Source organism: Lynx canadensis, chromosome A1 (assembly GCF_007474595.2).
Source record: "Lynx canadensis isolate LIC74 chromosome A1, mLynCan4.pri.v2, whole genome shotgun sequence".
Lineage (NCBI taxonomy): Eukaryota > Metazoa > Chordata > Mammalia > Carnivora > Felidae > Lynx > Lynx canadensis.
In genome coordinates, this window is record NC_044303.2 from 194,053,913 (window position 1) to 194,079,665 (window position 25,753).

Genomic DNA, 25,753 nt, shown 5'->3' on the forward strand with positions numbered 1-25,753 from the left:
AGTATATATTAGTGCCTAAAATTATTGGCTGAAAACATTATTATTATTTTTTTTTAAATTTTTTTTTTCAACGTTTATTTATTTTTTGGGGGACAGAGAGAGACAGAGCATGAACGGGGGAGGGGCAGAGAGAGAGGGAGACACAGAATCGGAAACAGGCTCCAGGCTCCGAGCCATCAGCCCAGAGCCTGACGCGGGGCTCGAACTCACGGACCGCGAGATCGTGACCTGGCTGAAGTCGGACGCTTAACCGACTGCGCCACCCAGGCGCCCCAACATTATTATTTTTTTAAATTAGTGGGTTATTTATACTGGCTCATTTTCCAAGATCTTTCAGCTAATATTTATTGGATCCCTATCGTGTGCAAGGCTCTGAGCTAAAACACTGGTAGTATTGTGTGGGAGGTTGAGAGAGATACAAAAAGTCTAAGAGGTAGTCCTTGCTCTGAGAAGTTCCCCAGTCTACTTGGGAAGACATGACACATGCAACACACAAGGTCATAAAGGATGGGCAGTTTGAGCCCAAACCTTTCAGGTTGGAGAGACCATGAACATGTGCCAAGATGTAAAGGCAGGAATCTTCCCAGATATGTAAGTTCAATGGCTTCTAGGTGGAAGACAGGGTTAGCCTAAGAGGGCAGTGGGCAAGTGGTAGAAGATGGATTTTTTTTTTTAATTTTGGGAGAGGAGAGAAAGAGAGAGAGAGAGAGAGAGAGAGAGAGAGAGAGAGAGAGAGAGATTCCCAAGCAGCTCCATGCTGTCAGTGTGGAGCCAGATGTAGAGCTCAATCTCATGAACTGCGAGATTATGACCTGAGCCAAAATCAAGAGGCAGATGCTCAAACCACTGAACCACCCAGGCGCCCCAGGAGACACCTGGATTTGAATGCCAGGCTAAACAATATAGACTTTATCCTGAAGGTAACAGGAAGTCATGGGAGGTTTGGGAAGAGCAGAATGGCATGGCTAATACACATACACACACAAACACACACCTCTGTCCTGTCTCTCTATATCTTTAGACAGTTGTGTTTTGTTCTGTGGTTCTTCTTTTGGCTGTAGATGGAGGGTGAGAAAGGAAAGAGGACTGGATGTGCATTTGCAGAGGAAAGAGCAGGCCTCCCACCAGCCAGAACTCAGACCAGGCTCACACAGCTGAGGCCTGTGCCAGGAGTCAACTCAAACAGCACTGTCTCCTTGATGCCTTCCCCAGTTTCCTCGTTGGAAAAAAGCCATTCTCTCTGTGATCTCACTGCGGTTAACAACAACAATGATAATTGCCAATGCTGATTATGTTCTTGCTATTGTCAGATGCTAAGTGTTTCTAAGTTTTTGTGCCATTTCATTTGGATTAGAGGTGTCTGTTACCTGCCCAAGGTGATGCAGCTGGAAATTGGCTCTGCATTTGTTGCTAAGAGGGGACTTGGCTTCCATGATAACATGTAATCATTTTAGTTAACATTTATTGAGCGCTTACTGGGTTTCAGCCACTCTTTTCTTCTAAGTGGTTTTTTTTCTTTTTTTTTTTTTTATGTTTTAACTTCTTCCATCCTCACAAAAATCTATGAAGTGGGTACTTAATTATCACCCCCATTTTAAATGTGAAGCAACTGAGATGTGGAGAAGTGAGGCAACTTTTCCAAGGTCACGGTCAAGTCATGGAGCGAGGATCTGAGCCAGGAAGGTTGACTGCAGGGCCAGTAAGCTGCTAGCCGGCCCTTGAGTGCCTCAGGTAGGTCCCCACTGGCCCTGTGGTCTGGCTGTTTGTATGTCTGTCGCCATCTCTCCACAGTTCTGTGGGTTCCTGATGGACAAAGCCAGAGGTCTATTCCTTCTAGAATGATTTACTTAGCATGGCATATTCTTCCATAAGAAGCAGCTCAGGAAATGTTTGTTAAGAGAAGATGTGCTTCCAACAAGGAGACAGTGGACCCTACTGGGTGCTAAGACAGTCCAGAGGCTTGTCTCTCAGGGCATCGGGTCAAGATCTACCCTTGGTGCAGGCCTGTGCTCAATATTGCCTGTGTTAGGCACTTTTAGTCAGCACAGAAGGAGACATTTCTCCCTAAATGACACAAGAACCAGAAACTTAGATTTCCAGAATGTCAGAGGTGGAAGAGGCTTGAAGAATCACTTCTTCCAACCCCTTTCTTTTACAGAGAGGGATGAGGGGACAGGCACAAAACCAGGATGCAGTCTTGACTCCCTCACTTTGCTAGACCAGGGCCCTGGAACCCTGGAGCATCTGTGGGGACTTTTCCATGCCACTTTCCTAGGAGGTGGGTGAGGGGTCAGAAAATGGGAGACAGCTCTGGGTGCCCCATCTCTCCTTCAAAACACTCAGTTCTGCTTTTTATCTCTTTCACATATTGGGATCCCTTTAACGTTCACTTTTACAAGGAGCCCTCTGGTTGAAAATGTTTAAAGCCACTAATGTAGTATATCATGATGCAAGTTTTCAAAATATTTCCAAAGTACTTTCACAACATTTAACTCTTTAGCAAATAGCACAAGACAGGTGTGGGATTGTTTTCTCTGTTTTATAAAGGAGATAACTGAGCCTTGGGGAAATAAAATGATCTAATTTATAAATATAGAGATTATATAGCAGATTCGTGGCAGGGCCTAGGAGCCAGGGCATGACCTCAAAGGTTAGGTTATTTAATGTAATCAATACTAACTCAGGAGCAGGTCTGGCAAATGCCATTTTCCCCCCACAGATGATGCTTTCCCTTTCCCTTTCTCTTTCTTTTCCTTCTTCCCCTCATTCCCTTCCTTTCTTCCCTTTTACTTTCCTCTTCACAATCAGGCACAGGTTTAGCTCCTTCTAATGAAACCATCAGTACAGAGCAAGTTGCCTTCTCTGATGTGCAAAATCTAAAATATACAGTGTATTATTACGTATTATTTTTTTTTAAGTGGGGGCTTGATAGTCAAGAGATTACTCTCTGATATAGACAGAACTGGTTTAAAAGGTGGGCTTTCCTGGGGTTCCTGGGTGGCTTGGTCGGTTGAGCTTCTGACTTCAGCTAAGGTCATGATCTCATGGTTTGTGGGTTTGAGCCCCAGGTCGGGCTTGCTGCTATCAACATGGAGCCTGCTTCAGATCCTCTGTCCTTCTCTGTCTCTGCCCTTCCCCTGCTCGTGCATGAGCACGTGCTCTTTCTCTCAAAAATAAATAAACATAAAAAAAAGGTAGACTTCCCTAATTACTAATCTTTGGCCAGTTACCTGACCTCAGTGGGCCTCGGTTCTTGCTCTGTGGAATGGATACATCAGGAGTATCTGTCTCTTGGGGTTTGCTGTGAGGATGGAAGGAGTTAATGCATGGACAACAATGAGAGCTGTATGTGGCTCATATTAATGCCTAGTCTAAGGGTAATGCCTAGTTGAAGGTTAGCAGGCTTCTATAGTATAAGACATTTCAGTATCAATTTACTATTGAAATTATCAATCTCTAAAGAAAAAGTGTATTATTTTAGAGCATTTCTCAAATTCATTTGGCAAAGTAACCCTCCTTACATGCAGAATGCCCTAGGGTAAGTGTGCCCCAAACCACAAGACATTGCTCTAAAATCCCAAGTTATTTTGATAAAGGATAGGGGGAAAAAGCAAGATAAATCTGTTGTAGACCAGATTTACACTACTTAGAAAGAGACTTTAATTTCTCAAGATAGTGGTCCTTCAAAGCTAGTATTGTGGCACTAGTCGTTAAATTGGGATCTATAAAAGTTATTGCATAGCTTGGTTTATATACAGCTTCCTTGATATCAAAAGCTACAGGAATAGCTAAGTGTCATAAACAAGTTTATTTGATGTCTGACCCTTTTGTAGGGAAATAAAACAATATTGCCAGTCAAAAGAGTGGGGTGATGCCAAAACCCGGCCTGCACCTCACATAAGCTAGCAGTTGAGAAATCTGGTTCCACAGTTCGATGAAACGAAAGTTGACAAAGAGTTTTGAAGAGACACTACACTTCAGAGATGAGAGCAAATTTCCCTTTCTTGGAGAAATGGGTTGGATTATTATACAGCACTTTGATTCTCTACTGAGGATATGCAGGACCTTTGATTCTCTCTGAAAGTAAATCAGAGCTAGTGGCTGGGTAAAGACTGGGGCCCATTATTCAGGAGAGGATTTAAACAATTCTAACAGTGAGAGGTCCTCTCCTGGGGCCAGTTATAACTTTTGATCTTCTGTTTCCATCTGCCTCTAAAGATTCTTTGAATGTAGGAAATGAGTCTAGATGATAGATTAGCTTTTTTTAAGTGAATGAAGTCTAAAAAAGAGATAGTTATAGAACAGTAAATTCAACTGATCTACCTTGCACAGTCAGCAAGTCAGATTTACACATTTGTATCTCTCGGCTGCCTGTAAAGCCACAACCTGGGGACCTCCGAAAGTGAGATCCATTGTAATACAGTTTTTAAAAGTAGGTTGCCTATTGTGGCAAAGTCAACTAGATGACCAGCAAGGACTCTTATTCTCTTTCCCTAGCATAGAGGTGTTGGCAGGAAGTAGCTCTCTAGCCAGCAATTACATTTCCCAGCCCATGGGGCACCTAGGTGGGCCAGAGGATTGGGTTCTGGCCAGCGGAACACAGCACAAATGGTGCCCATCTCTCTTGGTCTGACTGCCCCAAATCTCTAGCACAATTTCTGCTTTCTTTCTTCCTTATCTGTTAGCAAGATGTTGATAGCCAGAATGATGCAAACGGGCAATGGAGCCTCTATAAGCCTGAGTCTTAACCAGAGCCCTCAGTCCAAACACTGGTCACCAGGTGAATGAGAATTAAACATCTATTGCATTAAAGAGCTAATAATTCAGAGTTTCTCTGTCACTGAACCTAGGGTTTTCTTAACTAACCTACTTAAAGAATTTGAACTTAATAGGTTTATGTATGACTTTGAATTCTGCTGTAAGTGTTATTTAAAATTTTCCGGCATTTTTTTTTCTTACTTGCTGGCAGATCTATGGAAATATGGGCCAGAATAGTATGCACCCTGGTTGCCCAGCAACATCCAATAAACTGTCTACTCATTTAATAAAAAGCCATTTATTTGCATGTGCTTACTATGTGTCAATATACTGCAGGGGTTGAATGTTTATAGCAGCACTCTCAACAATAGCCAAATTATGGAAAGAGCCTAAATGTCCATCAACTGATGAATGGATAAAGAAATTGTGGTTTATATACACAATGGAGTACTACATGGCAATGAGAAAGAACGAAATATGGCCCTTTGTAGCAACGTGGATGGAACTGGAGAGTGTGATGCTAAGTGAAATAAGCCATACAGAGAAAGACAGATACTATATGTTTTCACTCTTATATGGATACTGAGAAACTTAACAGAAACCCATGGAGGAGGGGAAGAAAAAAAAAGGGGGGGTTAGAGTGGGAGAGAGCCAGAGCATTAGAGACTCTTAAAAACTGAGAACAAACTGAGGGTTGATGGGTGGGAGGGAGGGGAGGGTGGGTGATGGGTATTGAGGAGGGCACCTTTTGGGATGAGCACTGGGTGTTGTATGGAAACCAATTTGACAATAAATTTCATATATTGAAAAAAATATATACTGCAGGGGTTGAAGGTATAATACATAACACAGCTGTGGTCCCTGATTTTAGACAGCTGGCATTTTAGTGGCAGGAAGGTGTAGAAGAGGGGAAGAAAGACAATATATACCCAGGCCAGGGGTCAGCAAACTTTATCTGGAAAGAACCAGAGAGTAAATGTTTTAGGCTTTGTGGGTCATACAGTCTCTTTTCTAAGTACCCATCTCTGCTGTTGTAGTGCAGAAGCAGCCACAGACAATATCTAAACAAATGAATGTGGCTATGTTCCAAAGAAAATTTATGGATACTGAAATTGTATTTTGGGAAATTTTCACATATGATGAAATAGTTGTCTTTTGATTTGTTTCAACCATTTAAAAATGTAAAAAACTACTAGCTCATGGGCTGTACAAAAGCAGGCAGTGGGATGAATTTGCCTTGCAGGCTGAAGTCCGCCAACCCCAATCTAGATCATTAAGCCAACAAGAATAGATCAGAAGGGTTAAGCATTAAGAAAAAAAAATAGAATGGGATAATGGGATTGTGCCAGATGGTGGGGGCCACTTTAGATAGCTTGGTCAAGGACAGCCTCTCCAAAGTGACTTCACTTGAGCAGAGACCTGAACCACAGGGAGAGAGAGCACACAAAACTGCAATGATAGAGAACATCAGGTAAAGGGATGGAACGATGTCAGTGCAGCTGTGCAGCGATGAGCTAGAGACAGAGGAGCAAGAGCTCATGCCAGAGGGAAGCAGCCTCTATTTTCTGAAGGTCAAGGGAAGGAGTTATATTTACCTGCAACAGGAAGCCAAGGGAAAGTTGTAGGCAGAGAAACAATAGAACCTGATGCATATTGACCTTACAGAAGGGCAAGGATGTAGATAGTGGGACTAGGTGATAGGTAAGGAGGCCCCCGTATGCATCCAGGATGGCGTGGGGGTGGCTTGGGCTCTAGGGTCAGCAGTGGAAACAGAGGTGGTTGGGTTGGAGCAATGTCTTAGAGCTATAAGAGGATTTGGCACATCCAAAGTTGGGGAGCAAGGATTTACAGAAAAACTTCTGAAGATCATATGGAATGGAAGGCTGTGAATTCTTTGGGACTTTAGATTACTTCTGACATCAGCAGGACTTTGTGTCACTTTTAGTTTGCTTTCCTGCCCATGCTTTCCTTTCTAGTTACTCAGAGGGTCAGAATCCGGGATAAGAAACTCAGGGCAGGGCAGGATAAGGCAAGGCATGGCAGGGGGACTCAAGTCAAGTTGCAATGAGAAGTAGACGCCTGCAATCAGGTCAGAAGCTAGACAGAGGGCCAATGATGTTGGGAAAGATGGTTAAAATTCACAATGCTGGTCCCTTGATGAAAGACCTTGGAGAATTTTCCCTACACTTCTCCCTTGGCAGTCATTTATCAGAATTTGTGATCCAACCTGGATCTGATGAGGTATTTTAGATCTCAGATAGAGATCTCTATATCGGTACCCCCTGGTGAAAAAAATTTCCTGAGGATTTAGCTTTAGCAGAGCCAACGCCAAATCTGGCATCTATGCTGCTAAATGTATGATGCACGGATGCTTGGAAGTGTGCACATTTCACTGGGATGTCAGATTGGACCCAGATACCTAGAGGGTATCTGTTGGCACATCAGTGCCAAGGATATAGGCCAAAATATCAGGAGAGTGTCCCTGAGGCCCCAAATCAAGCAACAGCAGCTCCTCTTTATTACATATATCAGGTAAGGCCACGTAATGTTTACTGAAACAAGCACAACTAGGTCACTCTTAAATCTGAGGAATTACTTTGCTAGGAGGCTGATTGAGTAAAAGGCCTGAAGCCACAGATGTAGAGGAATTGATTTTCTCCAAGTCAGATTCCCTGTAAACAAAGGATGCTTGAGCCCACAGTCTAAGCAAGAATTTAGTCTTGGGGAAGTAAGCTGGAAAACAGCCTTGGGAGCTGAAACAATAAAGCACAGCCATTTGCTGGTGGATTTTAAGGTTACTCTGTTCTTTCTGTTTGGTGATTTATCCATTCCATAGGCTTGTACAGCCTGATTCACTCAAACTCAAGGCTGACAAAAAAAAAACAAAAAACAAAACCTGTGGCCTAAAGAAGGGAGTTTAAACAAACAAACAAACAAACAAAACATGTGCTGGATGTCGATTACATGCCAGGAGCTGCTTTTCTGAATCCCTCACTACAAGCTGTGGAGGTAGGAGGCACCGTTGCATTTAATTCTGACAGTGACCCTGTGCGGTACGGGATATTATCCCCCTTTTGGAGATGATGTAACTGAGGTCCAGGGAGGCTAAGTAACTTGTTCTAGGTCACGTGCCTACTGAAGAACAAAGCAGGGGCTTAAATCCTGGCCTGTCTGCCTCCAAAGCCCAAGCTCATAACCATTCTGCCTGTGTTTCTCACCAAACCACCTAGAGCACTGGGAGCCTCTCCACTCAGGAAGCTGGCTTTTTAAACGTGCAGACTCCCGAGACTCATCTCTATTCTCTTAAAGCAGAATGTCCAGCTTTGGGGAACCTGGGAATCTCTATTTTTAACAAGGCCTCCAGGTAATTCTTCTACTTGCTCAAGTGTGAGAACTGCCAATCTTGCTACGATGCGTCCTCTCCTGAGGAGAGCTCTTGATGTCGTGCAAATTTGGAGGAGACAAGGAGGCTTCCCACAGTCTCTGGTGAGGTTTAAGGTCAGCGTGAAGGACTGAGACCCGTGTTCCTGGGGGTAGTGATTGGGGAAGTTCCCAATGATGGGCGTTTCGTCCATTGAGGAGGGTCCCTAACCCCACCTGCCCTGAGGGAGTCAAAGCCCAGCCCAGAGAGGGACAACTTGACTGGAGGCATAAGCTTGACAGGGATGCTATCACATGCATCGGCGTCCATGGTGTCAGTGCTGAGAGGAACTGAGGTTTGCACAGCCCAGCACCTCTCACTCATTTTAAAGACCCAGAGAAGTTAAAGCCACCCTGCTGGGCGGTGACCAGGCTGGGGTAGAAGCCTCTGCCTTCTCTTCATCCTTATCTCTTTACCACTATGTCCCCAATATACCTAGCCTGCTGCTAATGGGCAGGGAAGAATCTGGCTTTATTTTCAACCACCCCATTACACTGCAGGGAAAAGAACTAGATAAACACCCATGTTTTAATTTTGACAAACATGCAACTGCTCATAGGTAGTATGCATGTGCCAATTTCGTCCATCAGGAGATAGTATTTTTCCACCCTGAGGGCAGTAGGCCATTCTGAGGATTCTGAGCAAGAGCCCAGGTCCATGGTCAACAATGTTCTGTGTAGGAGCAACCTTCTTGCCTGCCCAAGTCCTTACCCAAAAGAACTGCTTTTATGTTTTCATGTACCATGCAGGGGGTGACACTGCCCCTTCTTCTCTGCATCTGAAAGGAAGAAGGGCTGGGGAGGAGGTCATGTAACTGGTGTCCCTTCTAAGGGCAGCAAAATACTCTGAGCTCCTCACTCCTCCGCAGTCATTGGAAATGTTCCAGTTGTGTTCTGGAGCCATTCAGCTGTGGCAGCTGCTGCAGCAAGATGAGTGTGGCCTGGAGAATCATGGGGCCTGTTTCATTATAACTCACTGTGGGACCTTAGGTGGCCTACCAGGCTGGCCTGCCTCAGTTTATCCATCTAGGAAAGGGGAGCTATATCATGAAGGCTGATGTTCTTCACAACCGCACTAAAGAAAAAAAAAATACTTTGAAAAAGATAAATAAGTCATCTCAGGGCTTGTAGACTTTAGTCACGTAACAGCTCCTGACATTTGCCATACCTGTTAGTAACCACTCACTGAACAATGATCAGGTGCCAAGGCATACATGATATGTCTCCATTCTATAGATGTGGAGATTGAGGATGGAAAGAGTTAAGTCACCTAGCAGATGTCTTTTCCAGCACAGGAGTTTGTAGAACAGAGGATAACAGAAATGAACTCAGAATTAGACTATTTTTGGATGGGCATCCCTTGCAGTAAATTTTGTCCCCAAGGACAACGCCCTTGTGCAATCACCATGCCAAAGGTTTGCTGAAAAGTGGTTATGCTCCTAGTGGCTACGCTCAGAACCAGATCGAGAGCCCTGTTTGGCAACTGCTGAAAGTTAACACAGGTAGTGGGCCTACTGTAGCCGATTCCTGAAGTGTGCCCAGTAGAAGGTGGGAAATGGGTTCTGGGTCCTCAAAGTGTTCACAATCTAGGAAGAAGTATGGGATGTATGTGAATACACTGCAACAGGGGACAGTGTGCTGGTGTCCTGGTGACATCACATGTGCTGTGGGAACACAAAAAGACAAGAGAAGGCTTCTATTGGGTGAGGAAGGAGTGATGATAGAGAAGTCATTGAAACTTGGCCTTTGTGGCAGGCAGAGTAATGGCCCCTCTGAAGATGTCCATACCCTTTCCCTAGAACCTGTAACTTGTCACCTTACATAGCAGAAGGGACACTGCAGATGGGATTAAGGTTACAGACCTTGAGATGGGGAGATTATCCTGGATTATTGGTGTGGGTCTAAACCAATTATGTGAGTTCTTAAAAGCAGAGTATCTTTCTTGACTGTGGTCAGAGAGAAGATGTGAGGTTGGGTCAGACGTGATGTTGCTGGGTTTGAGGATGAGGAAGGGGAATATGAATTGAGAAACATGGGTGGCCTCAAGAAGAAAGTGGAAAAGACCAAGAAATAGATTCTCCAGAAGGCACACAGGCCTGCCGGTATCTTGATTTTAGCCCAGTGAGACTCAAGCAAGAATTGTGACCTATGATAAATTTGTGTTGTTTTAAGCCACTGTTGGAAGTAATTTGTCATGGCAGCAATAAAAAAAAAAACACAAACAAACAAAAACAACAACAACAACAACAACAACAAAAACAATACAGCCTTGGGAAATGGGATGTGGTGAGACAGACTATGATATACAGGGTGGGGTTCCAGATGGGAGAGCAAAGGATATAGGTTTATGGGAGGTGGGGACAGAAAGGATAAGCAGAGCTGTTACGTAGAACTTTCTGTGACGATGGAAATGGTATACATCGGTGCTGTCTAGTATAGCAGTCACTAAACCACATTGATTCTTGAGCACTTACCACATTGCTAGTGCAACTGAGGGACTGACTTTTAAATTTTGTTAAGTTAAAAATTAAATTTAAATAGCTATGCATGGCTAGTAGCAACTGTATTTGACATCGTGGGCATAGAGAGCATGAAGTTTGAGAGATTAAGATCTAACTTTCAATGTCTCAGGCCCAGCCCTTAGAATTTCTGCACACATTAGGTCATTTAATCCCCTAAGTGAGCCTAGGAGGTTGGCATTATTTATGGCGATCCCCATTTACTAGATGAGAGAACTAAGGCACAAAGAACCTGAATGACTTATCCAGAATCACAGACTGATAAGTGGTGATGCCAGGAATGACCTCCAGGATTCCAGAGCCAATCCTCTGACCCATGTCACTCTACTAATATTCTACCATAATATGCAATGCCTCTTACCACTACATCATGCCATCATAAGAATATGATGGAGGCCATGGACAGGATAACAGAGGCTGCCACGAGGCATAAACAGGAGAGGCCAGGGAAGGCATCCCTAGGGCACGACATTTACTCTGAGTGCTTAAGGAATTGAGGAGGAATTGGCCAAGAAAAGGAAGGGAAGGGGGTAGAGAGTCTCAGGTAGAGGGAACAGGTATGAAAGCTCCAAGGTGAGGGAGAACGTGATCTATTCAAGGAAGTGAAAGTTGATCAGAATGGCTGGCATCAAGAGAGAAAGAAAGCGAGTATCTAAGGTCAAGGGTGGAGAGATTGGCAGAGACCAGACAACACAAGTTCTGGTAAAGTTGTGAATGCTTTCCAAGGATTTGAATGTTATTCTAAAAGTTAATATGCATATATACTATATATTACATATGCAAACACATACACATATTTTTCACTCCTTCTGTATGGAAAATGGAGTGGATATGACCAAGTGTGGATCAGGAGAAAATGGTAAATGTCATCAGTAACCACATTCCCGAGTTCTTCAGAATCCCTCAGGAACAGCAGTAGCATTTATACACCTCTATTACTTTATATTTTCAAAGTACTTTCCCATCCTTTCGATCTTCACTAGTACCCTGCGACAAAGGTAGAGATTTTTATCTCCATTTTGCAGTTGGGTGAATTAATTCTCAGAGAAAGGAACTGACTTGCCCAAAGTCCCAGCTGGTTAGTGGCAGAGCTGAGTCTAGAATCCTTGTTGCCTGAGTCTCTTCAAAGAGATCCAGTCCAGGAAAGATGGGCTCACAAGGCTCTCCGCTCTGGCCCTCTCCTCTCTGTGGAATGGAAGCAAAGGTGGCCTTTACCTTTCGGATGCCATCATGCTTCATTTCAATCACATGGAGGGTGTAGTTGGTCCGGCGTCCCTTCTCATTAAATTGAACATTTCCTGTCAAGCCTTCAAACCGCACCTGGAAAGCAAAGCCAAGTAGTAAACCATGAACTTAGAAGTTCCACTTGTGCTTGTTTGCTTTTTCTGCTGAAGTGAAAGTCCAGAACCCGAGAAGCTTACATGGGATGAGGTCTCGGAGTCGCGTGATGACTAAGATACTCCTTGCCCACAGCAGACACGGCTATGGGCAGTTCTCTTTCCTACCAAACTGAGATTCATACTGAAAACCTTTTTCATCCATTGCCTTAGGCAAACAGTAATAAGGGATCAAAGTAGAGTCTGATAAGAAATCTCTGTGCCATCCTGATCGAACACCTCCCATCGTGACCACCTCCAGGGGCAGTGCCTGCCTCTCAGACACACGCCTTTAGTGGAGAAACAGGAGGCCTGCAAAGGAAAGGGGGCCAGTGCACCATTCCTGGTGAGTCAGGAAAAGAAGCTGGCCTTATGAAGCCTTGAGCCATGCTTGAATATGGTTCCTTGGTTCCCTTGTGAAGCCGGGAAATAAAATATGTGGGAATCTGAAGACCTGACATTGGAAGGCCTGAATTTGACCCTGGGAAACCAACTGACCTTGGGAGATTCACCTCTCTCAGCCTCCGGTTTCCAAAATTCCTGCCCTGTCTGCTTTAAAGGACACAGCAAATGTCAAAGTGCCGTGAAAACCTGAAAGCACCTGAGGAGAGCCCTTCATGTTAAGACCAGAGTAGGCAGGGCTTGAAACAAGTCTCAGCTGGTTAAAGAAAAATTTGTATTCAACCACAAATATGCTTCGTGGGATTTCTTTTCCACAAATGAGTCAGATCAAACTTTCATGGCCTCAAATCTTTAATCATAGAAAAGCTCAAGTGGTCAACATGTGGGATTCAAGACCTTTAGGGCCAAGTCTGCCACTCTGGAGGTGACCAATAAATCTCACCCAAGTCTACTCTCCAAGTAAGGATGAGTCTAGCTGTATGTCATCTGCTCAGGTGTAAGAAGCCACATTCTCTAATGGTGACCCACCATGGGTTCTCACATCAGTCTGGCCTAAGGCCAGTGAGGTGAGTCTCTACCTATAACCAATATGAACGTGGCCCTGTAACCCCACACCGTTTATTTATCCCCTTCAAATAGCTTAAAAGTAAGACTTATAGGGCTTTATCTTTTTCTGACAGTGACCAGCTTCTATGCCCTCAGAAGGTATAAGAATAGTTGGGGTGTGTGTATTTGAGAGAAGGGGTGGGGGAATGGAAAGAGAGAGGGAGGGAGGGAGAGAAGGAGAGAGGGAGAGAAAGAAAAAGGGGGGCTGACTGCTCTGAGGATGACCCTCTCATCACCTTCTGGTTTGAAGTCTCACTGGGGAGGCCATGACAGGCCCAGAGTGCTGGACAAATTATACAACAAGCTTTTCACTCTCTCAGCTGAAATATGGAGAAATCCTCAACTCTGGAGAAGTCTAGGCTGGCTTTGCTTTTCAGAGAGAACACAAAGCACAGATCTTCCTGGAAAGAATAAGAAGGGAGCTATTCCAATCAATTAGCAACCGCACCTTCTCATCTTGGTCATCTCGTGATCATCTCTGGATTTCCCATTCATTTGGGTTTGAGAGAGGTATGCTAAGTATGGGTTTAAGTAACTCATCTGGAAAAACAGACTGGGGCACATGTGCAGATGAATGGGTGGTTGAGTGACTTTCCCAAACAGAAGGAAGTATGTCATTAATGATCCAAATGGGCATCTATGCTTTGGCCCCGGTCTCAAGTCTCAGACCAATTACCAGTATGGCGTTTTAGTATCAATTGTGTAATATTTCTATGACTCAGTTTGCTCGTTTGTTTAACGGGACCAGTTAGGGGTTAATTATGTCGTAAGGTTGTTTTAAGGATTAAATGAGATATTTTATGACCAATGCTTGCTGCATGGTGAGTATTCGGCAAAGGCCAGCTGTTGTTGCTACCAATGGTGTATATAATAACTACCACCATTTGACAATGTTTTATGTTTACAAAGTACTTTCATGCATATTCATCTCCATATACAGGAACCCCCGGAGGTACCCATTTAGGGATGATCGTCACTTACATGGGAGAAACCTGAACTCTGGAAAGTAAACTGATTTGCTCAAGACTTAAGACTTTTCAGTGTCAAAGGCAGGCCTAAAATCCAGAGCTTTTGATATTCTAGTATATTCACTGATGGTACCAAGTGGCCTCTCAAAACAGGCGACAATGCTATCATGCTAGTCTCTGAGTGAACGCAGAAATGCACACAGTAGTATGTTCTGCGTGCCTACTGCTGTCACCCGCTGCTACCGCTGGGCATTTCCCTGGCCATGCTCTGTTAACTCCTAATGAGGCGGCCATGAACAGGTCACCGAGCCTATCTGTTTCTGAGTTTCCTCCTCAAAGAACTGAAGTGTTTAGCATATTGCCTGGGACAAATGTAAAATGTATATTATTTAAATGATGACGAGGAGGAGGAGGAGGAGGATGGCTACTACTATTGTAGGGTAGTAGGGTGGGTAAGGTATGGAAAAATAAGATGATTTCAACATTGAAGCCTTGAGTCTGGTAAGTTGTTAGAGCAGGGGACTCTTTCAGCAGAGATGAAGGTGTTGCCACTGGCATTTGTACAAGCCTTTCTCAGTTTCCAAAAAAAAGCATCATTAGCAAAGTCCTAGGCCCTCTACCTGAAGGCCCCTTGCACCGCCACAGTGTTTTCACAGGGAGGTGTTCATTTGATGTTCACAGGAACCCAGCAGGGAGCAGTAACAGCAGTTATTTTGCCTATTTTACAGATAGGATTATTGAGACTCAGAGCTTACGGCACTTGGGTTCAGAATTCACAGTAAGTCATGAGAGGTCTGGGGCAGCTGTAGGCTCTTACCATCTAGTTGGAGAAGCCAAGACTTACACACACTGAGATAAATCAAAGTATGGGAAAGCAGACATCTCTGAACGACCCTTCCATTATGGCAGAGCAAAGAGAGGTCAGGAGAATGGCTTAGCCCCAGAGCATTTACATGGACAGTCTGGACTCACAGTCAGAAGAAGCAGCTTCTCAGAAACACCCACTTTGGGAAAATCTAGAAACTGCTATCTTTTTCATCAGGGCTGAACTTCTTAGCCCTCATCGCCACCGCACACCGCCACCCCCCCCCCACCCTGGCCCTATCTAGGGAGACTGGGGTCAAAAACTGAGTCCCCCCTTGGTTCCTGCTTCCTGGAACTCCCGTCGCCATCCTGGCGTCTGCCAGCTCCCTCTGTGAGAAACAAAGAATTAGCCGTGGCTTCCTGTAAGTGGTACTGGGTGCCAGCTCAGAGTCTGCCGCTCATGAGAGGCTGAAGCACAATTTTTCTTTCCTGCCTTCTGCTGGGAGAGTGCTACGTAGTGTTTGCACTATTTGAGGCATCAATACTGCAGACTTCCCCACCCCCTATTCCTGAGGGCAGCAGCAGAGATGCTCTGGACCCAGGGCCTCTGTAACTCCTTTGTGGCTGCTTTCAAGTGGACCCATCCTCTTGGCACCCCACTTGAGTGCTCACTGGGTGTGGGAAATCAGGGCCTGTGGTCTAGATCCCAGTGGATCACATCCTGGTTATTCCAGCCAGGGCAAGTCACAGGACCCCTCTGAGCTCCCACTTTCTCATCTGCTCAATGGGAAGGACAACTTGGCTTTAATCATCTCATTCAGTTGCCCTGATGTTCAAAGAAGCTTCTGCATTCTTCTTCTTTTTTTGAATTTTTTCATTTTTAAAAATTTGAGCCTTGTAACAAGCCAATGAGGCAGGCAGTGCTCAGAGGATTATGTACATTCAGGAGATAAGGAACTCAATGCCAGGAAAGTTGAGTAGTTAGTCTAAGATCCCCAAGCTAGAGCTTGGTGGAGCCACGGTGAAAACCCACCTCTTCTCTTTCTAACTCCCTGACAGCCAAACATGATGCCCACAAGTCCTTGATTGTACCTTGACTCTGGTTCCTGCTGGATATCATACGCTTACATCCTCCAAAATCCGATTCGCTCTTTATTCAAATTTATCCTTCCCTTAAGGCTTTCATGACCATCCATCTCAGCTGGCTTGAGACCATTCCAGTCTACAACTCCTGCTCTGGAATAATTGATAATAGCTTTTTCTTTCACTCAAAAGTGTCCCAGTTTGGATGATAAATTATAGGATCACCTTATTTAATGCCCAGACCCATCTTATAAGAAACCTTGTCGATACCCAGACTCCTCAGTCATGGCGTTCTCCTGTGACTGTCGATAGGACTGAGAGCTTGGCTATGCTATTTAGCCCTTAATCCACACCTTTAGAGCTAGGATTTCTCAGGAGCTTGCCTTCCATTTAAAACTGGGTTTTGAGTCCTGAAAGGCAGGAACTGTCTCTTACACTGCTATTGCCTGTGCCACCCCAGATCTCACCTAGCAAAATGCTGGGACTTCCTTCACTCTGATAGGCTTGAGCATTGACTGACAGATGGCAAACACAAAGACCGAGAGGTCTGATCATCATTTAGGGCAAGCATTCTTCACCTGAAGTCTTGGGATTGGCTTCCAGGAGTAATATGGTCCTCGGACTCCTGGTCCTACAAAAATATATGTATGTACATGTGTGCATGTTTCTGAGAAAGAGAGTCCAGAGCTTTTAAAAATAATATCCTCAGTGGACTTGTGACCTCCAAATGCTAAGAGCCTGACTTGGGGAGCTGGATCTTCTCTGTCAGCCAGAAGCAGACTTATGGGTCTGCTTCCTAATGCCTACTCCTTCCTGGAGCACAGAGGGCTTCCAGGATGTGGGCTCATTACTATTCTGAATGGCTCCTGGATGTCAGGCAGGCAGGTGGCTGATTATCTTCACTCTGTTGCTGGGGAAATTACAGCAGGGTAAGGGGGGATGGGGGTGCATAGATATTACCCAAGGCCAAGTGCTATTGCTGGCTGGGCCACAGCCCTCGTGTCTCCCCTGCTAGGCTGGACCTCTGAGACTTCAGGGTAGTTACGTACACAAAGTGAGGTAGCAAGCAGATGTGGGTTGGAGTCCCAGTTTCACCACTAACCAGCTATATAATTTGGGGAAATTTTTAAAAATATCTCTGAAGCTCATTTTCTCCATTTATAAAGCATAAATTAATAAAACTAGCTACTTCAGAGTATTATATTGAGGATTCAATGAGTGAAACATGTAAAGTATGTTCGGAACCTCATATACATAAGAAGCCCTTAACACATCAGAGCTGGCATTACCATTATTTTTATTAGCACCATGTTCTAACCAGATGAGCTAACTGGCCACTACCATTATTTTTACAATAATGGGCTTATTCCTTCAGGCCTCACTCGCATGTATCCCATTTCTAACACAAGCTGAACTGCATAGGCCTCTTCCCAATGTGTGACTTGAAGGCCAGTGATTAGGGAAGCAAAGACCTGAGCCCTCAACCACAGGTTCCAGGAACTGAGTATCAGCAGAATTTACCCAGTGTATTGTGGGCACACAGTTGCTCACTAGTGGCGTGACTATTTCAAGAGATGGGTCTAGAAGGTGAAATGCCTGGACAGTGGCCATGACCGTGTGTGGAAGGCCCTGCGGCTCAATGTGTACAAGCAAAGGGCCGAGAGGCCAAGGGACAGGCCTGAAGCAGGAGGAGGAGGCAGGATGGGAGTCTCCTCCAGCCTCTGCCGCTAAGCTGCTGTGTGACCCTGGATGAGTCACTGCTACTCTGGTCAGCTGCCTCCTCTATGAAGTAATGGAAATGGAAGTCTGTAATCTTATCTAAAGTCTCATTCAGCAATAAATTACTGCGATTCTGGATTCTTAACAAAGATTTAAAGAGGAATCTGTTTGAACAGCTGATCTTGGGATCAGAATGTTGGAGTTTTGTGTTTGGGGCTAGTTCTCCCCCACCCACCCCATCCCCCAACAGAGGCTGAAGAGTTTCTTAAGGGTTAGGTCTTGCCTTCTCTTATCTCCATTGCTTGGCCCCAGGCCAGAGTGCCCACAGGTTCTCAGGGAGCAGCTGACTGGCTGCCAGAGAAGCAGATACAAGTTTTGACTCAAAGAAAATATAAAAAAGGTCATATTCTTTTGACTAAGGCAATTGCCCCCTCCCAAACCCCACTGAAGGCAGAAGCAAAGGATAAGTATACGTTTTAACCGCAAAGACACAGATTAGACCATTAAGAAGGAAAAAGAAGCTTAGAATGTCTAGAGACAGTTGAAACTTGGGAGTGGTCTCTCCAACGTCCTCATTGTCAAGGACAAGGAAAGGGAAGTGTGTAGGAAATACGAATGGGTATTTCAAGGTCACTCAGAGAGCCAGGGCCCCAACTGGACTTGGACCCCAGCTCTCCTGCCTCCTGGTTCAGAACCCTTCTTGCTACCTGCACTGCTTTCTGGGCTTCATCACTGCCATGGTGATGTCAGAATATCCTCACGACAGGGACGACATTAAGATGGGAGAGGGAGAGGAGCTGGGAGGGTTGTGAACCTGAGGGCAAGTCCCGGGGACCTTCTGAAACCAGTCTCACATTGCAAACAGAATCTGTCTCGCCTGTGGGGCCTGGAAGAGCATTTTAAATAAGTCAGAAGGCGGGTGCTGCATCTTTGGCCATCATACGGAAGCTGCCTGATGTCCACTGTTGCTGCTTGGTGAAGGGGCTGCCCTCCACAGAGATGGGGAGAAAGCAGAAGGGGCTACTGGTGGACCCCTTAGCATGTTCCTTCTGTCATCACAGGGCTGCAGCTTACCCTCATTCCCAAGAATGGAGCTACACATTCTCCTCCATGTAAAGGCACTTCATCCAAGCTGAGGAACAGCTGGTGATGTTCCTTTCTCGGCTCTTTCCCCAGGTTGTTAAAATTGCTAGAGCTGTGCACGTGTGGTTGGAAAACGAATGGGGACGGTTGTGCATTTTGCTCTACATTCCTCCCTCGTTCAGAAACGCTCTCCTCCTCTCCTGGGAGCCCAAATTCACTTTCTGTTGAAGGTAGTCTCAAAAGTAAAACCACTCTTGGGGCACCTGGGTGGCTTAGTCGGTTAAGTGTCCAACGCTTGGTTTGGGCTCAGGTCATGATCTCATGGTTTGTGAGATCGAGCCCCTCACTGGGCTCCACGCTGATAATGTGGAGTCTGTTGGGGAGTCTCTCTCTCTCTCTCTCTCTCTCTCTCTCTCTCTCTCTCTCTTTCTGCCTCTCCCTCACTTGTGTGCTCTTTCTCTCTCCCTGTCTCAAAAAAAAAAAAAAAAAAGTAAAACCTGTCTTATCCAGGCAACTCCATTCGATGGGGCAGAGGGTAGGTCATGAGTAGCATCAGCACTAAAATATTTTGCTGTTGCTGGGTTGCCACTGTGCCTGAAACTTGGACATTCCTTTCAGTTGGCACTGCCCTCTTTGCCCACTCCCCTCTGGAAACACAGCCTCTCTATTAGGAGGCATCAGATGGTACAGCCTATTCATCAGCAGCTCAAGAATCACAGCCTGGACTTGAGGTGTTTCTAGAGACTTCTAGAGGCTTCAAGAGATTTCTAGTTGCTCTGAGGGTGATCAAGCTGAGGGCAAGCTCCCAGAAGCTTCTAAACCAAGACTGTTCAATACAGAGCCCACAGGTACCACTGTTTCATCCTGCTTGCACAGCAGACATATCACTGATGGAATATTTATGCTCTTCCCTGTGGAATCTAGATTCAGCCTAAGAATCCTTTGCATAGCCAATTGATGAGAATAGGCATGGCCATTTTCTATTCCTGTTCTTTAACTGTTCTTCAGTGCAAACAAAATTGATGATTGTAATGCTGAGAAGCAAGAAAATGGGATTAGAAAGTACTGAGAAGCATTGTCAGGATCCCCTCATGAAATGTGCGTGGAGAGCAAAGGTAACAAAGACATACAGAAAACTAGGGCAGGTGGGGAAAGTCTCCAAGAGACGGCTCAAATGGTTCTGTTTCACCCCTACGTATTTCAAGTCCTCTTTCCAACTACAGCATAATCCCTAAGCAGAAAATACAGCTTTTACACTATCAGGAGTTCCATACTATTTTTTGTTTAAAAACAAACAAACAAACACATTCTACATGAGCTTCCACGTATGCCAAGAGCCACAAACACAATGCAGTCGTTGTCCAAACCTCAGGCATGCTCCACCCTTTCTTTTAAATGGCTGCATCCCACCTGAAATTGATGCCGAAATCCCCTACGAGGCTCCCATAAGAAGGGGCAGCCACAGCCGGGCCGGCCTCACCTGCTGCAGAGCTCTTTGGATGTCGATCCCCTGGCCCCAGGGCACAGCTGGGTTAGCCAGGCAGTCCCCAGCATTCCCCCGGCGGGATATATCGATTCTCTGCCTCCGCAGGCTCTGAAAAGCCTCAGCCATCACCTTCACCCCGTCGTAGGTGAGCGCAGAGGTGTACTGGTGGGAGGAATGGAGATAGTTAGGTGTCAGAAAGAGCTGGCAGGGAGGCAGGTGGGAGTTCTGTCTGGGAACGTGCTTCCTGGTGATGAGAATGCTTTCAGTGGGGGCTACGGGAGTGGGGGCGGGCAGGGGTGACCCAGGAAGAGCCTGTGCCTGGGATGGGGGCTGCTGCAACACATCACCAGCCAACGTTGCCCTCCTGAACTGTGAGTTCCCTTGCCAGTTGTGACTTCCAAAGGGAGGCTGGAATTCTAGACTTTTGTGTGCAGTCTTGCAATGTTAAAATGTTGGTTCAACTGGAAAAAGAAGGCATAGATTAAATGCATCACATCTATAGCTCTGATACAGCCCATAGAAATTTTGGTTTTCTCTGTTACAGTCACAGTTGGGAGCCGAGAGGAACTATTTACTCCACTATCCCCTGTGACAGCAAAAGAAAAAAAAATCCAAGAAGGGTAAGCTCTTAATTATTTCCACATGTGCCTCAAAGTGGCAGGTTTACATTCTGTATCCTTTCCCCTTGTGCTTATTCATGATAGCTCTCTTTTTCCCTTTAAAAGGGGGCTTAGATATTGATAAAACAAAGCAGGATAACGATCCAGGACAATATTTTCTGGCTTTGGAACTCATGCCTGTCTTGTTCATTAATTTGTCCTCAATGCCTAGCTTGTTCTGTGGTATATTTTAAGTTCACAATAGAGAGTTGTAGAATGAATGTGTATTTTTCCAGTTTTTAACTTTGATTCTCTCACTTAAAAATATATATATATATATAAATTACATTTGATTATTTTCATTTATTTATTTTTAATGTTTTTTTTCCCATTTATTTTTGACAAAGAGAGAGCATGAGCAGGGGAGGGGCAGAGAGAGAGAGAGAGAGGGAGACGCAGAATCTGAAGCAGGCTCCAGGCTCTGAGCTGTCAGCACAGAGCCCAACACAGGGCTCAAACTTGTGCACCTCGAGATCATGACCTGAGCTGAAGTCGGAGCTTAACCGATTGAGCCACCCAGGTGCCCCTACATTTGATTTTTTTTATAATCTCCAGTCTTTTGCAAGTTGGGTGGGGTATTCACATATTAATTAACTGGTATGTGCTTTGTTCATTGCTTTAAAGCACAAGTGATTTTGTTTGCTTCAGCTCATATTGAAAGGAGTCTTCATTTTTTAAAGTTTTTATTTAAATTCCAGTTAACATAGAGTGTAACATTAGTCTCAGGTGTACAATACAGTGATTCAACACTTCCATACAGTACCCAGTGCTCATCATGACAAGTGCACTCCTTAATCCCCGTCACCTATTTCCCCCACCCCTACCCACCTCCCGTCTGGTAACCATCAGTTCTCTACAATTAAGAATCTTCTTCTTGGTTTCTCTTTCTCTTTTTTCCCCCTTTGCTCATTGTCTTGTTTCTTAAGTTCCACATATGAGTGAAATCGTATGGGAAGTAAGTCTTCATGTTTGAGCTGCTAAATCAGTTTCAGTAAGAGCAGGATGAGAAGCATCTCAGCTAAATGACTTGCCATTCGCAAAAAGAAATTGACCGAGTGGCAAGAGAAAGTTGTCAAAGATTCACTGTTTGCTCCAGATAAACAAATTTGGCCTCAGAATCCTCAACACAGTGTTCCACACGGACACTGCCAAGATATTGAGTCTGACAGGGGAAAGAAAAATTACCTGCTGTCTTTATTCAAAACCACTATCAAATAGCAAACAAAATAGATTTTGGCTGTAGGATTTAGAGCTTCATGCCTGGGACATGAGAAGGAGACGGTCTGCATAACTGGGAGCTGATGTTCTGAGGCAGAGATGTTCTGGATATTGTTTATTAGATTTCCTTATTTTTTAGCTGGGTACGTGGCTGACCAGATGAAGGGCTAGCTTCCTGCACAATTCAAGAAGCTTCCATTCACAAAGAAATGAGTGAAAACCACATCCCTCCTGGAGCTGTGCCACATAGTGGCCCTGCCCAGAATAGAGACACCATTTTTCAGCTTCTCTGTAGCAGGTTGGGGCTAGGTTTCTAAGATGTGGTTAGTAGCATGTGAGTGGGTGATTTGTGTGACTTCTGAAAGGGTTTTTTTGTTTTTTTTTTTTAAAAAGCAATTGTGCTTTTTATTTTCCTTTTTGCTATCTTGCTGGTTAGAGTATTGAGTTAATGGTTGGAGCTTCAGCAGCCATTTTGGGCTATAAGGTAGCAGCCATATGCTGAAGGTAGCAGAACAAGAAGACAGAAGAAGCTTGAGTGTTTGACAATAGCGGGCTGTTATATAAGCCCTGGATTGCTGACTTCTGAATTTTGTTTATATGAGAGAAAAACAAAACATTTATCTTGTTTAAACCATTGGTCATTCTGTATTGTCAAACCTTTGCAGCACATCCTCATTCTTAATGTATATATTTTCCTTAGCTTATTCTTCTTAGAAAGTCTTTCCTTTCCTAAAGGTTAATAGTGCCCAGAAATCTGGGGCACACAAAGGGACCAGGTTGGTCCTTTGCTGCCTGCTGCCCATTCTCTCACCTTAGGTCTCTTCCAGTCCACCCGGGTGTGGTCGCGAGCATCGCTGTTCTTCCACTGCTGCATGATTTTGGCTGGGATGGTGTCTGTGTAGTTCACCAACTGGAAACCTGTTACATTTGCTCCACTCTCCTTGAATTTGTTTAAGTCAATGTCCATGAAACCCTGTGCAGGGAGGAGGGGAAAGAAATCAGAACGTGATGCCTAGATAAGTCAATTTAATCATGTTATAGGATCACAGGTTTTCCATCCTGCTCCATAAGATGAAACCGGCTGAATGGAGAGACCTTGGTGCCTCCTCCCCTTCCGAAGGTTATCACTAAGTTTGTGCCTGGTTAGCACAGCTAAAGGCACTTGCTCAGAAGCCAGCCATGCCTGGGCTAAAGTGCTGGCTCTGCTATTCAGAGCCATTAGTTCAACTGACTCGGACTAAGTTGCTTGACGTTTTCTTGTCTGAATAACGAAGGTTAGGAAGTTAGGGAGAAAAAGCCATGTGGTGATGCACGTCAAGTGTGTGGGGCAGACTGAGTGATCAATAAGTCATGGTGGGATTGTTATGATGCTACAAATATGGAACAAGATAGAAACATAAGGAGGCAACTGTCTCCTCCACCACCTGCATTCCTCAACCCTTTTGAGAGAAGAAGAATCTGACGTCCATCAGGAGCAAACTCCTGTGGGCTCCCCAAGGTCACTAGCAAGTCTGCACAAGGGGCTGGATTCTGATCTGGATTCTGACCATCCCTCACTCTGTGCCCTTTACTGTACCACAGACTAACATCCACAAAGGATCCTTAACCAGGAATAAATCTTTCCTCCCGATTTGGTGAAGTTCATTCAAGTTCAGGAGGCCTTCACCTTAAAAGGGAAGCCTTGTGTTTGTATAATACATTCCATAGAGCACAGTGCTTTCATATCTATGGCCTTACTTCACTTTATGACTTAATAAGGTAGAAATTAGGTGTCTATTTGCCACTTTAAGAAACTGAGACAAAGGAGGAGAATTGATCACAAAGTCATCAGGTGCATCAGTGGCAGAGCGTGGACAAGGACTAAGGTCTCTTGAGGGGCTTACCTCACTCATCTTTCAACTCACTATTCTAGTGAGAAAGACCATAAACAAACAAGTAAACGTGTAGCATGATATACACAATAAACTCATATGATACCGTCCACATCTCTCTTTTTTAAATTCTTTTTTTCGATGTTTATTTTTGAGAGAGAGAGACAGAGTGAGAGTGGGGGAGGGACAGAGAGAGAAGGAGACAGAACCTGAAGCAGGCTCCAGGCTCTGAGCTGTCTGCACAGAGCCCATCAGGGGGCTCGAACTCACAAACCGTGAGATCATGGCCTGAGCTGAAGTCAGAGCTTAACCGACTGAGCCACCCAGGCACCCCGATACTGTCCATGTCTCTTAATTTCTCATTGACTTGATTTAGTTTCTTATTTATTTACTTATTGATTTAAAGTTTATTTATTTTTGAGAGAGCATGAGCAGAGGAGGGGCAGTAAGAGAGGGAGAGAGAGAATCCCAAGCAGGATCCTCATGCTTTCAGCTCAGAGCCTGACGTGGGGCTCGATCTCATGAATCATGAGATCATGACCTGAGCCAAAATCAACAGTCAGACTCTTGGGGCACCTGGGTGGCTCAGTCGGTTAAGCGTCTGACTTCGGCTCAGGTCATGGTCTCATGGTTCGTGGGTTCGAGCCCCGCATCAGGCCTGTGTTGACAGCTCAGAACCTGAAACCTGCTTCAGATTCTGTGTACCCCCCTCTCTCTGCCCCACCCCTGCTTGTGCTCTGTCTCTGTCTTTCAAAAATGAATAAACATTTAAAAAAATTTTAAATAAATTTTAAAAAGACTCTTAAATGACTGAGCCACCCAGATGCCCCAGTCTAGTTCCTTATTTAAAACCTCTGGACATAAACAACTTCATTACTCAAAGATACTCCCCCCTCCTTTCAAGTGCCTCTCAAGTTCTAATGTTTATTATCTGTATTTTATAAATAACCCAAGATCAGTTCCACTCAGAGCCTTTGTCCTAGGTATTCTCTGCCTCAAAGTGTGCTTTCTCTGGCTGGCTCCTTTCCGTCTTTAGGATCTTAGTCACCATGCAGTGTCTTCAGAGAGGTCTTTCCTGGCCCCTTTTCTAAAAATTTTTTTTAACGTTTATTTATTATTGAGAGACAGAGAGACACAGCATGAGCAGGGGAGGGGAAGAGAGAGGGGGAGACACAGAATCTGAAGCAGGGTCCAGGCTCTGAGCTGTTAGCACAGAGCCTGACGCGGGGCTCAATCTCATAAACTTCGAGATCACGATCTGAGCCAAAGTTGGTTGCCTAACCAACTGAGCTACCCAGGCACCCCTCCTGGCCTCTTATCTAAAGATCCAATTCCTACTCTGTGGTAGACACTGTCAGAAGTACCCTGCTCAATTCCACTCCCCCTTAATATACTGATATTTGACTTTCTATACTAACTGCAAATATCTATTGCTTCACCCTTGTGCAGGTTAAGCCAGATGTGTTGGGGAATAAACACACCCAGAGCAGCACTCAACCAATGAAAGATGGAGAGTTAGTTGATAAGTACTCCAGGATCCTGTCCCCTTGGTGGGGGTGGGGGGAGGGAGTATGTAATCCTGAGGTACATTCTACACCAATGTCTAGAGGTCCCTTAAGGGATTGTGTACTTTTATTGGCTGCTATCCTGTGCCTACCTGACTTTTCAGATTCCCTAATTGGCACCGAAATAAACCACTTATAATTGAATCTTTGTCTTAAGTCCTGCTTCTAGAAGAAACCAATAAATCACTCTACCACCCAGTCCAGTCATTTCCTTCT

General features: G+C 44.8%; 1 protein-coding gene across 2 annotated transcripts in view; it reads right to left on the reverse strand.

Annotated features, from left to right (window-relative positions):
* The window catches only part of GRIA1 (glutamate ionotropic receptor AMPA type subunit 1), a 306,995-nt gene that overhangs the window by 96,114 nt on the left and 185,128 nt on the right, over window positions 1-25,753 (reverse strand). For both annotated transcript variants that reach the window (XM_030328848.1, XM_030328844.1), the window contains exons 6-8: window positions 22,913-23,074; window positions 20,219-20,386; window positions 11,913-12,017 (exon numbers count right to left, since the gene is read on the reverse strand). In XM_030328848.1, the coding sequence (XP_030184708.1) occupies window positions 11,913-12,017; window positions 20,219-20,386; window positions 22,913-23,074 (435 nt within the window). The remainder of the gene's footprint in view (window positions 1-11,912; window positions 12,018-20,218; window positions 20,387-22,912; window positions 23,075-25,753) is intronic.